Source organism: Cannabis sativa, chromosome 9 (assembly GCF_029168945.1).
Source record: "Cannabis sativa cultivar Pink pepper isolate KNU-18-1 chromosome 9, ASM2916894v1, whole genome shotgun sequence".
Classification (NCBI taxonomy): Eukaryota; Viridiplantae; Streptophyta; class Magnoliopsida; order Rosales; family Cannabaceae; genus Cannabis; species Cannabis sativa.
In genome coordinates, this window is record NC_083609.1 from 42,577,900 (window position 1) to 42,598,662 (window position 20,763).

The 20,763-nt window shown below is 37.2% G+C and overlaps 1 protein-coding gene across 3 annotated transcripts in view; it reads right to left on the reverse strand.

Moving 5' to 3' along the window:
- Nucleotides 1-1,692: 1,692 nt before the first annotated feature.
- Nucleotides 1,693-20,763, reverse strand: part of LOC115722540 (protease Do-like 7) — a 36,553-nt gene continuing 17,482 nt past the window's right edge. Inside the window, exons 18-25 of one of the 3 annotated variants that reach the window (XM_030651776.2) lie at nt 20,290-20,457; nt 20,113-20,192; nt 19,371-19,397; nt 18,767-18,994; nt 4,371-4,586; nt 3,857-4,014; nt 3,053-3,164; nt 1,693-2,190 (exon numbers count right to left, since the gene is read on the reverse strand). In XM_030651776.2, coding sequence (XP_030507636.2) covers nt 2,026-2,190; nt 3,053-3,164; nt 3,857-4,014; nt 4,371-4,586; nt 18,767-18,994; nt 19,371-19,397; nt 20,113-20,192; nt 20,290-20,457 — 1,154 coding nt within the window. In that variant the 3' untranslated portion in view covers nt 1,693-2,025. The remainder of the gene's footprint in view (nt 2,191-3,052; nt 3,165-3,856; nt 4,015-4,370; nt 4,587-18,766; nt 18,995-19,370; nt 19,398-20,112; nt 20,193-20,289; nt 20,458-20,763) is intronic. The other 2 variants (XM_030651777.2, XM_061103884.1) reach the window with 2 other exon arrangements.

The following is a 20,763-nucleotide window of genomic DNA, read 5'->3' on the forward strand; positions in this document are numbered from 1 at the left end:
TACTTCCTCCACTAAAAATGCAATGGAAGATGTTGCTAAAGATTATAAGTACTGACTCCGAGGAAAAACTTCCTCCATATCAAAAAGAAAAGTAAATTGATCCAAATTTTAAGTATTCATCTTAGGTACATTGTTGTTTCTTTTTGAAGTATATTCATTTTCTTTTTCAATTTATTTTCTCATAGTTTTATATGTTTATTTGCATGAAACTATTTTTTAGGTGTCTTATGTCTGTTCAATTTCTTACACTACTACAAAATTGACTTTTTGCTTCACTTGTAAAATGACACAAAAAAATTTTGTGTCCGTTGTATAAATTGACGTAATACAGCAGACGCAAATAGTCAAGTTATTTGCTTTATTTCTAAACCGACGCAAACTTTATTATGCTTCGGTTGAGAACTGAAGCAAAAAGTATGCTCTATTAGCGTCAGTTCTTGAATGAAGCAAAAAATTTAGCTTCAAATTGTAATCGAAACTAATTAGATTATTGCGTCGGTTACAACTTGACACATAATTTTACACATTTTTTTTTTTACTTTTTGCGGCTATAAAATGACGCATTGCTAGGGGAAAATTGCAGTTTTCTTTACAATTTTCCCCACGTGCATTTTTAGATATTAAAATTGGCTTTCATAATAATATTTATATGTTATAAAAAAAAAAAACAATATTTATATGACTAACAATAACTTTTATAATATAATAATGATAAGATTTTTCATGTAACTTAGAAAACACAAACATTTCAAATAAATAAAGAGTTTCTTAGCTTAACAACATAGTACAATAATTAAAAGCCTAATATAGAAAAATACCACATAAGTTTTATTTAAAAATTCCATAAAATAGTAAAAACTAAAAAAAATCCCATTCTACTGTTAGCATTATACATGAATTGAACTTGTTGAATTGCATCTTTGAGAGTTGAAATAGGACCTCTGGCCTTTCTTGGGGTTCATATTGGTGTCTTCGGGGAAATGACCTTATTCTAATTTGTTGTTTCAAAAGAAAAATACAAAAGAGAACATTACCGAGTGATGAATTTCCCTAACTCTGTTAAGTGCTTACATTCCAGACCAAGTAGGAAAGAACTATTTCGTAATGAAGTTTAGATAAATAACTCTGTACAGCTTTATGTTAGATATCCATCAGAAATCCTCTATTCCTACTTTTCACAGACATTATCTATTACACCAACCCTCTCTCCGAGACTGTCCAAATCATTAGGCCTTTAGTGCGGGTCAGAATTTACCAATGGATTCTGTTCAATTTTCATTAGCAAAATAACATAACTTAATTTACTCTATGCAATCATCACAATATAAATCTATAATCGTGTTACAATCAAAATAATTGTTTATAGCCGCACAGTATAATTCATAGTCGTTTCTGCAATTATATAAAATTATTTTAGTTGTAAAGTCATTTTACTAATAAAAGTTTTTTTTTACAAAACAATCATCCCAAATACACATTGTAGAGGATATTATGTCAACGTACGCAAAGGAGAAACAATTTTTAGTAGATTAAGAAATCCCAATCCTGTTTCACATACACTACAGAGATGAATTTTCAACAACAAAATAAAGCTACAAACATATATTTGTTGTCCTAGCTGGAAAACTATGAATATACAAACATATAAAGATACAAAAAGAGTTAAATCACTACAGAAATAAAACATTGGGATGGGTAATAGAAAAATCAAATATGAGCCTAGTATAATAATACAATATAATATATATTTGTTGTCCTAGTAAAATGACTTAAGGCATCTTTTATGAAATAAGATTCCACATCTAAAATACTCTTCACATAAAATGAAGTTCTTACAAGAATTTATGATAGGAATATGCTATATTCCCATCCAAAAATCAAAATGACATTATGATCTTCAGTTTTCAAGCTCTTCCAAAATGTACTAGATTGAGTTCATTACTCTGAACCTCCAAGGTAGCATGAAGTGAGAAGTATTTCGAAGGAACTTTGCAAGCAAAGTCTCATTTTGGCACTCGTGATACTTCATCCTAGTGTTTTTATTACGGTTCGACGCCATGTTGCAGTATCCGCATCAAACCTCAACTCCCAGGTAGGCCAGTAATGCAAGTCCTGCTTCAGTGTTAGTACTCTAGGCTTCCCATTCAGATGCACTGTCCTTATACGAACAAACTCTCCATGTTCTAGACCCTGGTCCCATTTCACAAAGAAAAGATATAAATATATATATACAAATTTATATAAGCATGTTCTTTAATTAATGAATCTACTAAACATGATGTTAGGCCCTAGTATGGTGTGCTAAAATATGGTTAATAAAAAGGCTATGAGTCTTCGTATGGGAGGTTAGTCTTGAGTGAGGAATTGGTACTATAATTAAATAGGCGTGTAAGGCAATGAATTGAGTGTTTCTCTATTTGCATCACTGGGGCCTTAGGGCTCCCCTAGTTGTAACCTTGTCTCTCTGTTGTAACAGCAATTTTTTACCGTTTGGGATACTGTTTTATTGTTTTCTTTAGCTTGAATTACTCTATTCGTATCACAGGACAAGGACAAGATGACAAGACTCAATTACAGAAAAAAAAAAAAAAAAAAAAAAGTACGCCATAATTAATAACAAGAACAATAAACTTTCTACCTCAGTTAAAAAGTTATAGGATTTTCTAAGATTCATTTTTGTAATGTGATGTTCTTGTCGATGAGAATATAAAGGGCTAGGCAGATTAGCAGATTAGCGTGGTCAGCGTCTAGAGGCAAATAGAGTATTTATACGCATACATATATTAATATATTAAAATATAAATATCTAATCAAGGTGATCTGGGTTGGTTATTGGCCTTAGTAAGTTCAAGAATCCATTCCGTGCTCTCAAGCAGTAGCCTGTAAAGTTTCCCCATTTTTGGCGGGTTTTTCCTATGAGGTGGAATTTTATTAGGAACTCCACCCTATTTTTTTCATCACATCCTAATTAAGTAAAACAGCTCTAATATCAACCAGGTTGACTTATCTTACTCATGTATTACAAATATAATATACACAAGACAGAGAGTACCTTTGTCACATCTGCAAAAGCATCTAAATTTGGAGTTGGCTTTCCATTAACTTCAACAATCCACTGAAGAGCATATAGGCCATATCTATGCACTGGACTGCCATGACACCACCTGATAATTTCTCAACTTGTTATCACCGTTATTTATTTATTTTTAATTTTTTTCGAAAAAAGGACAGAGGTCAACTGTCTTTGACTGACATTTGCCTGACCACCAAAGATTGCTATTAGAACCCTCACACAAAGGAAGAGGAACACCATAGTTACAAAAACTTGGGACTCCCAATAAAAGACAAAAACAAGGTTTCTAAAATTACAACTGATCTTAGACAATCAGTCTGTTGAAAAGATGAAAACAAAGCATGAACTTAACATCTATCATCATTTTGTACAAATGAAATAGAATATAGAGTGGCTTACGAAATGCATTCTTACAGAAGAAAACTAAGAAGATGCAAGTAGCCTCAAAATCTTTATTAAAACTTACGAGAAAAACTGTGGTCTGAACATAGGTGTATCTAGTAAAAATAGAAATTAAAAAAGATTAACAGAAGAAATATACTAATGACACGCATGGCCAGTTTAAGTGTAGTTAGCTACCCATTATTAACCCAGTCTCAACGGAACACAGCATTTATTTCCTATAATGTCACTTTTCATGTTTGAGGGCAAACACCCAAGAGTCATCATTATTGCCCCTATTAAACCTGCTGCTGGTATGATAGCATCTTCATAAAGAATTTTCAAAAAACCACATCTTATTTTTCATTCTGCTTATTATCTGCAAGTGAAGAGAAGTCTTACCTTGCCACATAAACTCCATGACCTTCTTCTGGAAGAAATCCAAGAGCACGAACTGCAGGATGAGGATCCTGAACAATACAACCACACCAATTTATTACACGAGTGGTGCCACTTCCATCTCTAACATCAGTTCCCACTTGAAGATCAATTTCACGTCCCTGAAAGCATGCAGGTGGAATTATAAACAGTTTAACACAACTACTGGTCATAGGCCAAAGAAATCCAGAAAACCAGTACCAAGTAACAAGTAATGTACACCACAAGGTAGCTGATACAGGATCGTACTTCTCTTAGCTAATCACCCATTTACTTCTCCCCAAACAAGAAAATTATCAAAACAATTTATGTTGTATATAGCAGATTTATAATTTCTTTATTAAATTTAAATAAGAAACAAAACTAGTATAATCATTATGGGAGAAACTACACAGGAAAAAGGGAGAGAAAAACATCTCTCACCCAAGGAAACAAAAAAAACATACAGCAAGAAAAATATGAGAAAATAGTAGCTCACCTGTCTGAAAATGGTAATGTTAAGTTTCCCTTCATTGTTATCATACTTGTCCAAGGCATGACATGCATCCTCAATGTCTTGGAAGCATGTAACTGGCTCCTTGTTGATAGCCAACACCATGTCTCCTTGTTCTAATTGATTTTCAGCTTTTGATCCAGCAAAACACCCTTTAACACGTAAAACTTGTCGTCTGACTGGATCTTTCTTAACTAGAGCCTGCAAAAAAATTTTACCTAGGTTTAGCAACAAAGATAACAAAGCGGAGGGTGGGAGGCAAATTACGGATGTAGCCATTTTGAAGAAGAAAGTTGTTGCCTTCAAAATTAGACTTTGAAAAGGAATATGAATGATAGAGTGGAAATTCATAGATTTTGTTCTTAAAAAGAACTTTGGGCTGAAATGGAGGTACTAGATCGTGGGATGTTTGGAATCAGTCCATTCAATATTCATCAATGGGAGGCCGGATGGGTAGGTCAAGGGATATAGGGGTTGAGACAAGGTGATCCCTAATCCACTGTTCTCTTTAGTTTAGAGGTGGACATCTTAGGTAGATTTGTGGAGAAGACAAATGTAGATATGTTGCATGATTTTAGGTTACTCATCTGCAATTTGTATATGATACACTCGGGGCTAAAAGTTAATTTGAACAAGAGTAGCTTGCTCAACGTGGATGATTCTTCACTTTGTTCGTACGCTAATGCAAATTGTTGTGTCATGTGTGGGAGTTTGGCCTTTAAAACATCTTCGTCTTCCTTTGGATGATAAACCTAGGAAATTGCTTTATTAGGTTTATGTGAGGCTTGAAGGATGGAAGAATGCTTGTGAAGGAGGAGAGTTAGGAAGCGAACACCTTGTCTCTATGGAGATGCCAAGCTAAAAAATAAAGGGGGATTAAGCCTTGGGAATCTTTGCTAAAGAAATAAATCACTACTAATGAATTGGTTGTGGAGCTTTCCTCCAGAATAAGGTTTATTATGTTGAGTTCTTAAAAAGATTACTTTCTTTCTTTCTTTTTTCGAAAAATTGTCTTACATTGACTCTTCCCAACTATATTAGTGATCCTCACCTATGACAGAGGAGCATGGTAACAAGAATAGAAACAATAAAGCAAAATCTAAGCCAAATAAGACTTAAAATTTACAATGTATAATTTATTAAAAGCAGAATCTAAGCCAAACCTGAGATGGCACAAAAGGCTTCAACTAGCCTAACAAGAAAATGGTTATAAAAAGGCGGTAGAAGACTACAGAAGTAGAGGCAAGAGTGGCTTGGTGTTCAAGATCGATTTTGAGAAGTGGAATGGGATTTCCTGGATTTGGTCATGACAAAAAAAGGATCTGGTGAAACTTTGAGGAAATGGATTAGAGGATGTATTTTGAATACTTCATTCTCTATTTTCATTAATGGAAGGCCAAGAGGAAAATTCAAAGGATCTCCGGGACTTAGACATGGCGATCCTCTTTTGCTTTTTCTCCTTACTTTGGTGGCAGATGTTCTTGGGAAAATGGCAGATAAAGCGGTGGATTCAAGCACATTTTCAGGATTTAGGATTGGAAAAGAGAGGATTCTTCAAGTAAGTCACTTACAATTTGCTGATGATACACACTATTTTTCATAAACAATGAGGACTCCCTTCAAAAGCTTGTTAGGCTAGTTGAAGACTTCGGTGCCATCTCAAGTTTAAAAGTGAACTTGAATAAGAGTCCATTGTTGGGTTTATGCTTGCAAGATAGTGTAGTGACACAATGTGCTTCTTTTACTGGTTGTGAAGTGGGTAGTTGGTCGTTGAAGTACCAGGGATGCCATTGGGAGGATCGCCTAGGAAAAGGGCATTTGGGGATCCGGTAATGGAAAAATGTGCAAAGAGACTTGATGGATGTGCTCCTTCTTATCAAGAGGGGGTAGATTGACACTTGTTCAATTAATCCTCTCCTCTCTTCCCATCTACTTTCTTTCTCTATTTAAAGCTCCAAAGACTATAATTAAATCTTTGAAAAAATTGGTGAGAGACTTATTATGGGAAGGCAGTGACATAGCGAGAGGAAATCATTTGGTTGCTTGGGAGGAGGTTTGCAAACCAATAGATGAGGGAGGGTTGGGTATAGGAAGATTGGATATGAGAAATAAAGGGCTGCTCATGAATTGGCTATGGAGATTTCCTTTAGAGCCAAATTCATTATGGCTCAAGGTGATTGAGAGTTGTTATGGTAAAGCACAAAATTTGTGGGATACTAAAAAAGGTGATAGGATTTCTCTGGTTTGCTTTAAAGCAAGGAAAGGATAGAATTCGCTTTTGGGAATGTGTGGATAGGTGAAGTTACCCTTTTGGAATCCTATTCGAATTTAGCAGTATTAGCCAAATCAAAGAATGTTTGTATAAGCGATGTGGTTGCAGTTGAGGAAGGAGGTTACTAGGTTGCTAGATGAGATTTTAGCTTCAAGAGGAATTTGATGGAGAGGGAGGTTAGGTTGCTAAATCAATTAGCATGTAAATCTAGTAAGAGTGGTAAGATCATGGGGGTCTATTCTCATGCAAATCAGCCTTTCAATGGTCTACCGCTAATTAGAATGTAAGAGGGTTCGAATAGACTACAGTATTATGGAAGAGCAAGGTTCCAATAAAAGTAAAAGTGTTCGGCTGATTGGTGGCTTTGAAGAAAGCAAATGTACATGATATTATGCAAAAAGATAGAGACAATATATGTCTTTGTCCCCTAGTTGGTGTGCTTGTTGCAAGTCTAGTCCAGTTGTTTCACAAACTGAACATCTATTCTTGGACTGTTCTTACACTCAAAATCAGGTCTTCCTTATATAAGGAATTAGAGTTGGCTTGGACCCTGCCTCGTTTTATATCCCAAGTCATGATGAGTAAGCTGGAGGGTGGAAAAAGAAGAGCTATACTTTGGAGGACTGCAATATTGGCCATGATTTGGGCAGTGTGGGGTGAAAAAGATAGCAGAATATTTGAAGGAATTGAAAGCTTAGGGAGGATCTATGGGAGAGAATTAGATTTTGGACAATTATGTGGGTCTTTAAGGCTAAACATTTTGAGAATTTCTCATTCCAAGACTTGTGTAGGGAGTGGAAAACACTGATGTAATAGGTTCTAAAGCCAAATTTGTTTTGTTTTATTTTGTGTTTAGCCTTGAGGACTAGTCTAAGACAACGGCCTCTTACTCTTTTTTTGTAAATAAAAAAAAAAACTAAAATTATGGATTGCAAGAAAATGGATGGGACACAAAAATCAGCTCTAGATGGTCTCTTAGGACTCCATTGGGAAATTACAATCGGATCCACCTTAAAGGAATCGTTTCCAGATTTGGCAAGACAAAGTTGTAAAAAGCGCATGTCATTTCAGATTTTATAGTTAACAATATGCATTCAGTAACATGGAATTTGCATCTCTTGGGGAACTTGAGAGAAAATGACATTCTGGAGTCAACTCACTTTCTCCAAAGAATGGATGGCATCCAAGTTTGTGATTTGTTGGAAGATTGCGGAAATTGGAAGGGAAATAATAAAAAAAAAATCTCTTGTAAGTCAGCTTTTGACTTGCTAAGAGAGGATGAGTCCCTTCTTGTCTCTAAATTGGGTGGATGTTCTTTGGAAATTACAATTGCCTCCCAAAGTAAGAATTTACTTATAGCTCATGATATCTGATAGACCTTTTTTTTTCTTTTGAAGAATGATGGTGTGTGATAGATTGAATGTGCATGAAGTTCTTCAAAAGAGTCTTCTATGGTCATTTCCCCTAGTTCGTGTGTACTATGCAGAAAAGATAATGAGAACAGTAAACATCTATTCATTCATTGTGACATCTCTTTGAGATTGTGGTACAAACTATTAAATGAGTTTGGGATGCTTTGGGGAACCCCCGCTGGTTGTTCAGGAAATGTTGATGTTCTCGATTAGAGGATGCAAGGAAAGACAAGTTCTATGAGTCACTGCCATGTCAGCTATTCTGTGGGCTATATGGCTGGAGAGGAAGAAGATGACCTTTTAAGAACAAAGCAGCGATTTGGACAGCTTATGGGAAAAATAAGGTTGTGGGTAGGGGTTGAAAGAGATTCCCTTCTCTGTTTTATTGAGAGTTTAGAATGTCATTATGTAATATATGTTATGTTTTTCTTTATTGTCTTGTATGCAAGTGTTTCTGTATCGCCATGTTTACGTTGTCCAGTGGCTTTTTCACTCCCTTGTAATCTTCTTAGAAATTAAAACACGGCAAATTTGTTTCAAAAAAAGAAAAAGGAAAATCTGAGGATGCCCTTAAATACTTTTATTACATTTGATTCAACAAACATCACATATTTATTAAAAAATGTCTAAGTTGAGTTACTAGCTGTCATCTAACCCTAGATTCTTTTTTTTTTTCTTTATCTTTTTTTCAGTAAATGGACTTACCTTACTTATTGTCTCAGAGTTCTGCAGTTAAAAGTGTCGATAAAAATGGTATAAGATGTGTGGCATATGATTAATATTCAAAATAAAAATTAAGTTAGATATTTTTTTTCTCTCTTCTCTCTCCTCTTTCTGAGGAACATTGTCATGCACACTAGGGCTGTCCATGGCCCTTCTGGCTATGGAAAACACCAAAACCCCACTGGTTTTGGGAAGAAAAAAGGTCATTACCCCACTGGTTTTGACTGGCAAAATCAGTGTGATCCTCTAATTGATCAAAAACTACGAAAATATTGGAGTTTTCACACTAAATACAAGGTGTTCATGATTACTTTGACTTATGATGGTGGATCAGTTCGAATATGTGAGAGAACCAGACACTTTGGGTATGAAATCACTATAACAATTGATGCTGTGGATTGGTTAATCGAGACCGTGAAGGAAGTCCATCAGAAGGAGGAAAGACAAAGAGTTAGCTTCAAGAGATCATTTCGAAATAGTTCTGGCAGTTGGTTACTGGAGTGTTTCTCAAACAGAAAAGGAAGCTTTTTGAAACTTTCAGCACTAAGGAACAACAAACTGAAATCAGTTATCATACCAGAAGAAGAGAACGAGGAAGGATGGTCTGAACTCATACATTGCCTAAACAGAACTATGAAAAGAGAACAAGCAAGTGTCCATGGGAAATCTGTCCAGAAGATAGGAGAGATGCAAAGTAAAGGACCTCTGAACCAACGATCGTGGGTTAATGTTGTCAAGGAAACAAGGAAGCCGATGGTCAAACAACCCGACTTATTGAGGAATGCTACTTCGAAACTGCCAGGCCGAAGAAAGAGTGATATTGATTGGCTGGACCTATATCCAGCCATCAATCCTAGCTTTAAACCAAAGAATCCATACCCAGAAAAGAGATTCCAGCAACCAAAGCTCTATGAATACATGAGATCAAAAGCACAAAAGAGGAATTGGAAGTTGGCCATCATTCTCACCCGAGATAACAGCTACGTATCATGGAGTGTTATCTTTTATAATTTATCCAGGGAGTTAGGAAGGAAATTGGTGGTCAGCCAGCTATTTGATGACAGATGCATTGTATGGTGCAAAGATGAGAAGGAAAGAGATGCTTTAATCCTTATTCAACGATTGAGAGTTCCAGGTGCACAGACGGTTGTCTCTCTCTCTCAATGGAGCTGGGAAGCTCAAAAGGAAAGCATTAAAGTCGAATGTAGAGACTCTTGGATTGGTATATACGGACTGCCTTTGAGCCTATGGAACATGAAGACCTTCAGGAAAATAGGTGAGTGTTGTGGTGGACTTCTGGATGTGGACAAGGAGTCTGCTGAAGCTTCCTTACTTTCTCACGTGAGACTTCAGTTGGTGGGAGACGAAAACGGATTCATACCGGAGTCATTGATCATGGAATACGAAGACAGCAAGGTTGAACTGAGGTTGTTCAAGCTGAATGACTTGAGTTATAGGTTCCATGGGTACTTTAACACCTGTTGGTACCAAGATTTCGACCACAACAAGGTGGCTGGCGATGAGGTAGACACTGGGGCCGATGAGGGTTATGGTGCAGAAGGCAGGGGGATAGCCGAGGCGGTCGGAAGGGAAAGGGTGAAGGCCGGAGATGGTAGGGACGAAGATGGATCAGTAAGGATGGCTGTCAGCGTTGAGAAGCACGACGGAATCGAGCTTGCTGTTCACCACGAGGTTGAAAATTGGGTAACGGATGAGAATGAAATTAACAGAGAAGATGAAACGATTTTTGTAGAGGAAACAGAGGAGTCGGAGTCGGGGAGATCAGCAGCTCCGGTGGCTATGGTGAATGGTGCTCAGTCAGGGAAGAACTCAAAGGTCAGAGAAGATTTTGGGGTTATCGAGACTGAATTTCCTGCGCGGTTTAATGTTGTGGAGGCGATTGGGATTTCCAAAAAGAAATCGCAGGAATCCAGGGGAATGACAACTATCCATACCGTATTTAGAAGATTGCTGAGGGATCTAGAAGGGCCACGTGTGAGGTTCTCTTTAATGCCTATTGATTGTATCAATTTAAGGTATATGTGGCAGACATATGAAAAGGAGATTTTTAATAAAATGGGCCAGGTCAGTAATTTATCTGTGGTGGGCCCTAGAATTAGTTTGGGCCGAAAGGGGTTGGATGATAAATGCATGGCCTTGGCTGGGGACAATAGGGAGTTGAGGCCTTTGATTTATTATCATAATGGGCCTTTTAGTATTTTTTTGGCCCAGAAAAGAGTTGAGACAAGGTCTGAAATAAAGTTATCTTATAACCCCAAGTGTAAAGGAGTGGACCCGTGGGCTAGCAAAGGAAAAGGAAAGAGGGCTATTTGTGTAAAAAAGAATCCAGAGCAGATTATCAATGAATTTTTTGAAGGGAGATTAAAATCACTCAAACCAAAGTCTCGAGAAGAATTCAGAGCTGCAACTATATGGTTTTGGGCAGATTTTGAAATAATAAAAAAATCAGTAAAGTCTCCTATTCTGGAAAAAATGGCAGAGGTAGAACAAGAAGAGGAAAAGGGGTTTGTTCCGTTTGGGAAGGTCTATATCAGAAAAAGAAAGTCTATGGGACATACCAGAATTGAAACAGCAGTGTCAGCAGAAGAAGAATTTTATTTTGAGGAGGAGGAGGCTGATATAGGGTCATTTGAAGAAGAAATATTGGGACTAAGTTCAGAGAGTGAGTGTTCGGAGGGGGAAGAAATAGATTCTGAGGCCGAGGATAGTGAAGAGCTAGAAGATATTATTGGTGATATCAAGGAACTGTGGAGACAGAATGAACAGGAAAAGCAGTCAACTACTGAGTACCTCGGGATGGGACAGAATACAAGACAACACTATCATGAGGATCACTCATGGTCTAACATCGTTCAATCCATGGCGGAGATGGGAATGGAGATCATGCAGAATAATGAGGACAGCAATGTGATCAAAGGAGAAAGGAAGTCAATGAGAAAGTTAAGCAGAGAATTGAATAATTTGACATTTAATGTCAATTATGATAGAAGCTGCAAAAAATCAGGGGTGGTCAAGAAAGCTCAATGAAGATCCTTTCATGGAATATAAGAGGGAGTGGGGATAAGGAGAAGAGAAGGGCAATTAAAGCGACAATATGTAAGGCTAGTCCGGATGTGGTGATTTTACAAGAGGTGAAGAAGGAAGTTGTAGATAGAAGGTTTATTGGTAGTGTTTGGAGGTCACGGTTTAAGGCATGGATTTTGAGCCCATCCATCGGAAGATCTGGAGGAACATTGCTAATATGGGATACGAGGAATATTAAGGTTTTGGATTCATTGATTGGTAATTTTTCTATTTCAATCTTGATCCAAGCTGAGGGATTAGATCCATGGTGGTTTTCGGGATTATATGGACCTTGTTCATACAATTTAAGGTCAGAATTTTGGGATGAGTTGGCTGGCCTTTATTCTATTTGTGGAGATTCATGGTGTTTGGGGGGGGATTTTAATGTTGTGCGAAGAGTGGGGGAGAAGTTGAATAGCAACTCTTGTACTAAGAGTATGAAGATTTTCGATGAGTTGATTCGGGAAATGAGATTGATTGATCCTAATTTAAGTAATGGGCGGTTCACATGGTCTAATTTTAGAGCTACACCAATCTGCAGTAGGTTGGATAGATTTCTTTATACTTGCAAATGGAATGGATTGTTTCCATTTGTGCGTCAAGAAATGTTGGTGAGATTAGTTTCAGATCATAATCCTATTGTTATTGACTCGAATCCGCCTAAATGGGGGCCTGGACCGTTTCGGTTTGACAATCTTTGGCTGGAACACAAATCTTTTCTTAAGTTACTTGAAGGTTGGTGGAGAAATGCTAGTGGTGACGGCTGGCCAGGAACGAAAATTATGTGCAAGCTGAAGAAAGTGCAAAAAAATATAAAGGAATGGAGTAAAGGGGTTTATGGAAATAACAAGATGGCCAAGAATGCTGTAGAAAGGAGAATAGTGGAACTGGATAAAAAAGAGGGGAGTATTGTGTGGAATCAATCTCTTGCAGAGGAGAGGAGAAAGCTTAAAAGGGAGTGGCAACAATATATAGTTGAAGAAGAAAGGAGTTTATGGCTGAAATTGAAATGTAAATGGGCAAAAGAAGGGGATGCAAACACAAGAATGTTCCATAATTTATTAAATGCAAGGAAGGCAAGGAATACTATCTCAAGAATTGAAAGAATGGATGGTTCGATAATTGATAAGGAGGATGAAATAGTAACTGAACTAGTAGAATTCTTCTCCAAATTATATACATCCGAGAGGAGACCGGGTTGGGGAGTTGAAGGTATTGAATGGAAACAGTTATCAGAATCATTAGCTACAGATCTAGAAAGACCCTTTGAAGAAGATGAAATAAAAGAAGCCATTTTTAGTTGTGATGGTAACAAAGCACCTGGGCCGGATGGATTTAGTTTGGCTTTTTTTCAGTCAAATTGGGAACTTATCAAGAATGAGCTGTTGGAAGTTTTCAAGGCATTTGAAAGAGAGGGCAGAATTGAGGGAAGTGTTAATGAGACTTTCATTTGTCTTATACCAAAAAAACTTAATAGTTGTTTGGTAAAAGACTTCAGGCCTATCAGTCTTACAACAAGTGTGTACAAGATCATAGCTAAAGTTTTGTCCGCTAGGCTTCGAGGTATAATGGGGGAAACGATTTCGGTAACACAATCGGCATTTGTAGAAGGGCGGCAAATTTTGGACTCTGTTTTAGTGGCTAATGAGGCAGTGGAAGATTACCGGTGCCGCGGAAAGAGTGGGTTGGTACTCAAGATTGATTTCGAGAAAGCTTATGATCGAGTGGAATGGGATTTCTTAGATATGGTTATGTCAAGGAAGGGGTTTGGGGAAACTTGGAGGAAGTGGATTAGGGGATGTATCTCGTCAACATCGTTTTCCTTATTTGTGAATGGAAGAACAAGGGGAAAATTCAAAGGATCTCGTGGCCTTAGACAAGGTGACCCACTATCACCTTTTCTCTTTACATTAGTGGTAGATGTCCTTGGAAGGATGATTGACCAAGCTGTAATTTCAAGAAAATTCTCGGGATTTTTAGTGGGCAAGGATAAGATTCAAGTAAGTCATTTGCAATTTGCGGACGATACACTTCTTTTTGCAGATGATGAGGCATCACTCCATACACTAGTAAGAATTGTAGAGGCTTTTTGTGCTATTTCTGGATTAAAAGTAAATATGAGTAAAAGCCAAGTGTTGGGGATCGCTATGCAAGAAAGTGTGGTGGCCTTGTGTGCTAATCAGATTGGATGTGAAGTAGGGAATTGGCCTATGTCATATCTTGGAATGCCTTTAGGTGGCTCGCCCAGGAAAAAGTTGTTTTGGGCACCGATTTTGGAAAAATGTGCTAAAAGGCTTGATGGATGGAAATCTTCATTTTTATCTAGGGGTGGTAGACTTACCTTGGTTCAATCAGTTCTTTCATCTCTTCCCATTTATTATCTCTCCCTCTTTAAAGCTCCAAAAGTGGTTTTACTCTCGTTAGAAAAAATGATGAGAGATTTTCTTTGGGAAGGAGGAGATTCAATGGGTGGGGATCATTTGGTGGCGTGGGAGGAGGTGTGTAGACCTAAGCATGAGGGAGGTCTTGCTATTGGAAGGTTAGACATGAGAAATAAAGGGTTCCTTATGAAGTGGCTGTGGCGATTTCCGTTAGAATCAAATTCACTTTGGCATAAAGTAATCAAAAGCCGGTATGTGAGAGCAGAAAATTGTTGGGATACTAAATCTGGGTATAGGCTCTCCCCAAAGAGGTCCTTGGAAAGATATTTCAGCACTTTATGGTGAATTTTTGGAGTTGGTAAAGTTCAAAGTGGGTAATGGCACAACTATTCGGTTTTGGGGAGATATATGGATTGGAGATACAACACTAAAGAGTCGGTTTCCGGATCTGGCAGTGTTATCAAAAGTGAAAAACTCGACTATAAAAGATCTTGTTGCCATTGAAGGAGAGGTAGGAAACTGTGTTGCAAGTTGGAATTTTAAGTTTAGAAGGAATTTGATGGAGAGAGAAATGCCTAATCTTATTGTATTACTGCAACTACTGGAACATATTAGGCTGCTCAACATATCAGAGGATATTAGAGTATGGAAACCAGATCCTAGTGGAATTTTCTCTTGTAAGTCAGCTTTCAACTGGTTTACTTCAGATCAGGATCTTGGTGATCTATTTTGGACGAAGACCTTATGGAAAAGTAGGTGTCCCTTTAAAGTGAAAGTTTTTGGATGGTTGGTCGCATTAGGAAAAATCAATGTGCATTCTATGATGCAAAAGAGGCGACCTTTTATTTGCTTGTCCCCGGGGTGGTGTGTTTGTTGTAAGAAAAGTAGTGAAGAAGTGGCTCACTTGTTCTTGGGGTGTTGTCTTGCTCAAAAACTTTGGATAAAGCTCCTGAATGACTTTGGAATACAATGGGTATTTCCCCAATCAGTTTCATTAATGATGGTGAGCAAGGTGGGGGGTAGAAAGGGTAGATCATACCTATGGAGGACAGCTGTTCTAGCAATTATGTGGGTTATTTGGCTCGAAAGAAATAACAGAATTTTTGAAGGGATTGAAGCCTCAGTTGAAGACTTGTGGGAAAAAGTTAGATTTTGGACAGCTGTTTGGGTTTATAAAACTAAAAGTTTTGAGCAGTTTTCGTTCTTAGATTTGAGTAGCGACTGGAGATTGTTGTGTAATGTGGTATAACAGTACATGATTTGTTTAAATGTCTTATATGTTTGTGATAGAACTTTGTAACCATGGTATTCCTCCGCCACAAGTGAGGCTTTCTATATATGTCGGGGGAGGGGTCAAGTTTAGACTTTGGCCTCTTTCTCTTTTTCAAAAAATAGTAATCACCATCCTAAGCTTACACATAAATACAGCAGAAAATAAGGAAAGAAATCAGCCATCCTTTTTCTTGATTGAAAATCTAGTTCTAGCTCATTCTATATTTCTTTCTGTAATCAAGCACTAATTCTATTTCTTTATTATTTGATGCAAATTAATGCTCCTACTATCTTACAGTTAGAAATTTGCTAATAAGCAATTGCCTGCCCATGCTACCTTCACTTCCTATAAGCCAAAATAAAATTATCTAGTTCTTCAACACTACCTATGGCAATCTACATGAAATTTTACGAACTTGATGACCTTATCAAGACACGTCTCCAGGGTTTCTGTATTAATGTAAACAATATGAGGTTCTATCAACCATTTATTTCTGCATTGCAAGTTCTCTTCGTATAGTGAATTCATATTGCAAATTGCAATGGTGTATGCCACAGTGCTGTACAGATTTATTGCCTTTTGATGCTTTGGCTGGTTTTGCTAGACAACTTATGTGGTTGGTGGAAGCCATGGAAGAGTTGGACTAGTATTTTTTTGTAATCTAGATCTCTCCATCTAACCCCTACAATATTTGGGGATAATGAAACTATAGCAATTGCCTTTAAGTATCCAAAAGGGACTCAAACCTCAAACCACGTAAGAGAAAATCACATGCCTAATCATTTGAGCTACTCCTATTAGTGTGGCGACACAGGTGTATGGGTTGAAAGAGAACATTTGAAGGATCTGACAAAAATGAGTAATTTTTTTTTTTTTTTTGAAAAAGAGAAAGAGGCTTTTGTCTTTGACTGACCCCTTCCCATTATATAAAGATAACCTCACTTGTGCAGAGGAATACCGTGATTACAATTACTATTTAAAAAAAATTTAAAACAAAACCAATCCAACAAGGCATAAACAAATCAGGTACTCTTAAACAACATTTTTTTTTAAAAGAGAAAGGGTCCATAAGTCATAGGCAGGACCCTTCCAGAATTATATTAAGAAGCCTCGCTTATGGCGGAGGAAAACCATATTACAGAGAAACATTTAGGAAAATTAGCACACCAAAGGTGCTGAAAAAACAATAGAGATATTGAATAACTTCCCTACAACAATGAGTTCCAATCTCTACATAAATCTAAGAAAGACAAGTCCTCAAAAAACTTGATTTTAAAAAGCCAAGTAGCTGTCCAAAATTTAACTTTCTCCCACACGTCCTCTACCGAATTCCCAACCCCTTCAAAAATTCTAGCATTCCTTTCCAACCACACAGCCCAAATTGTTGCTAGTATGGCTGTTCTCCAAATCTTTGTTTTACGTTTGCTGCCATTTAATTTTCTAACTATCAGTTGTGGTACAAATCTTGGCATAACCCACGACAACTTAAATTCCTTTATCAATCTGGCCCATAATTGCGGGGTGAAACTGCATCCTAAGAACAATTGCCCAACGTCTTCCCTGCTAGCTTTGCAGCAAACACACCATCCAGGGGAGATGGATAGGTAAGGCATCATCTTTTGCATCTTATCGTGAACGTTCACTTTATCTAGAGACATGAGCCAACCAAAAACTTTGACTTTTGAAGGAACACAACTTTTCCATAGAGGCTTTGTCCAGTAAACTCCACTACCATTTGGGTTAGATGTAAACCAGGATAGGGCTGATTTACAAGAAAAAATCTTAGACGGGTTCGGTTTCCATAGGCGGCTATCATTCGAAATATTCAGCACTCTAACATGTTCCACCTTTTGCAGTAGCAAGGTGAGACTTGGGATTTCCCGCTCCAATAAATTCCTCCTAAATTTGAAATCCCAACTTTATACCCACCCCCCAGGCAGACCTTCATCGACAATCAGGTCTTTGATCGACACATTTCTTGCCTTGGAAATCACTGCTAGGTCAGGAAAGGAGCTTGATAGGGAGGAGTCACCAAGCCAAACGTCTTCCCAAAATCGGATGTTGCCTCCATTGCCAACTTTGAATTGTACTAATCCAAGGTATTCGTCATACAAATCTGAGATATCCCTCCAAGGGCCTTTAGGAGAGAGGCGACTTCCTTTTTTTGTGTCCAAGAAGTTGTCCGCCTTACCATAACGACTCAACACCACCTTGTGCCACAATGAGTTTGGTTCTAAGGGGAATCTCCACAACCATTTCATAAGCAGACCTTTATTTCTCAAATCCAAATTCCCAATTCCCAAACCACCCTCTTCACGAGGCCTGCAGACCTCGTTCCAAGCCACTAAATGATCCCCGCCAGACGATTCACTGCCTTCCCAAAAGAAGCCCCTCATCATCTTCTCCAAGGCTTTAGTTACAGATTTCGATGCTTTAAAAAGAGAAAATAGATGGGAAGGGAGGATAGAACTGACTGAATAAGAGTCAACCTACCCCCGCGAGATAAAAAGGAGCATTTCCAGCCATCTAGTCTTAAACAACATTACATAACAATCTCCAATCTCTATTCAAATCTAAGAACGAAAACTGCTCAAATCTCTCAGTTTTGTAAACCCAAATAGCTGTCCAAAATCTGACTTTTTCCCATAAATCTTCAACTGAGGCTTGGAACAAAGTTAATTATTGATTAGGTAAGCAATATGGCTATGTGTTTTGGATAATCAAGAGTAGAGAATTCAAGAATTTATTCATTCCTATGCTTCAGTGTGATTCGCAGCTGTGGCTGTAAAAATCATGGTTGTGTTATTATGTATGTGTTAAGTCTTGTTGATATGGGGTGAGGTGAAAGTATGTTATACTGGCATTTTAGGTTGTAACTCAGATGAGATATACCATCTTTTCTCCAACATCTTTGATTCTCACTCATCAAATATAAATAAATGACTATGTGATGTAAGAGAGTTTAAAGGAATTTCAGTTCCTTATTTAGGTCAGGAATGGCAATATTTTCTGTAATTGTTTTTTTGTTTGTTGTTGCGGGTGTTTAGCTCACTCTACTTCTGTATCATTTCTCAAATTGATACAAGCTGTTTCTTTCTTAGTTGCATTCAATGAGTCAACATGACCCTGAAGACAAAATTCTTAAAAGATCTTTTAAAGAGCAACAAGAGAGTGACTAGTGTATACATGGAATATGCAGAGAGAAGAAAATAATTTACAAGAAGAAAAAAGCAAACCTGAACCCAATCATCGCTTAGCCCATAACTCCTGGCTTTTGATAGCAATGTCGGATATAGCTCAACCTCTAAAATTCTTACAAGAGGCATTGGCCTTTTAACACTATTTATGAGAAGAGGAGGCCCACTTCCACCAGTTATAATTTTGTCAAGAACTTGGCTGATTGTGGAAATTGGGATGCCTCGAACAAATTGATGATCTTCTGAAGTGGTCGACCCAAACTTCAGCTGGAAATGAGAATAAAAGCATAAGAACATATAAGAATGTAGTTACAAAAGAGATTTACTTCAGAATACTGATTCCACAATTAAAATCAATGAAACTATTAAACAGGTTTTAATTGGAAATATAGAAACAAAAGAATGCTGCAATCTGGCATGGTGTAATGCATGAAACATCTCAATACTGCTTTAATAATCACACCAAATCTACCAACTTCCACAGAAAACCCAAAAGTGTCCCCATCTCCCTCCCTCTCTCTTTCTCTTGCCCATCTCTTATTAACCTAAATAAATTAAAAAGGATGAAGGAAGATAAGAAAAGAATGCGGCACGGCTTGGGTTCGACAAGTTTAAGGATGGCTCCTTGGGGTTGTGAATTCACCATTTGTTTCCTTAAGCGTTTTCTTTTCTGCATCAGTAAAGAATGGAGGATCAGACACGTCAATATACGTGCTGCGTGGAAATTGGGAATCCCAAAAGAAAAATAGGGGCATATGAAGATCCAAGATGAGGAGGATTGTGTACAGTAATTTAATATGGATTTCAATTTGGTAAGAAAAAAAAAAGCAACAATGCTTAACTTTAGAAAAGAGGCAACAATGTGTGTTTTAAAAAGATAAGGAGGAAAAAAATATCCTCATCTAGAATACGTGCACAAATCCAAAGATCCTGACCGAAAAAGGACAACAGAGTTTCTATATTATGCAAATTGATCCAAGAGTATCATGCAGAAAATTAAGAAAGTCTTATCTAGAAGTCAGGACTCAGGGAGTTTAGAAATTCAATAACCAGCAGAGTATCATGCAGAAAATCAAGAAAGTCTTATCTAGAAGTCAGGACTCAGGGAGTTTAGAAACCCAATAACCAGCAGTATTTATGAGAAACTATTATCACGTATAGATATTCATAAATAATTACTATTTAAAAGAATCTTATATCTATTTTATCATTTTAGGGCAGGAAAGCCATGTACTTCAGACATGCCGAAAATAAAAAGGACTTGATAACTAAGAGAATAGAATTAATTCAAGTTCATGAAATGAAACTAAACAATATGAATATTTCATTTGACAACCTTGACTATGATAATAAGAGGATACATGAAAAGAATTTAAAAAGGAGACCTGAGTTGAGAAGCTTCCCCATATAGCTTGGACCCTTCCCTGCTCATCAGTCAGGACACCCGAAAATGAACTACCAAAATCTGAAAGGAGCAACAAAAGTAAATCCAGAATGAACCCAAATCGAAAGTGTCATTTTTCAGGTCCAGTTTTGATTTAGAGTATTGAAACCACAATTACCAGTATCAAGTTCAATTACTTCCATATTGGTTGCTCTGTACCGTGGGCAATCAGCTGAGCCAATATTTAATGCAGCACATGGGTTCGTAACAATGGATTTCCGGGATGTTGCTTGCAGGCTTCTACTTAAACCCACGAGATATACTGAGTCTCCACGGCGTAATGGCTCTGTTTCAAAGCGTAATGTTTTGAAGTCAATATAGCTTGCAAAAATCATTTTTTGTGCATAAAAATAGTTACAGAACACACATCATTTGCACATAATATAACTGAAAATATAACACAAAAGCAATATTAATATTCAGTTAACCAGGTGACTTAATCAGATCATTTAGGCTGCTTCGATATTTTTCATACCTAAAATAGTAATAGACTTTATACAACCCTATGCTAGAGTAGATATATATATAAATTAACAAAATACCAATTATGAAAGATAGTGGTCAGATCTCCTGCTGAAATATGTATATGGGA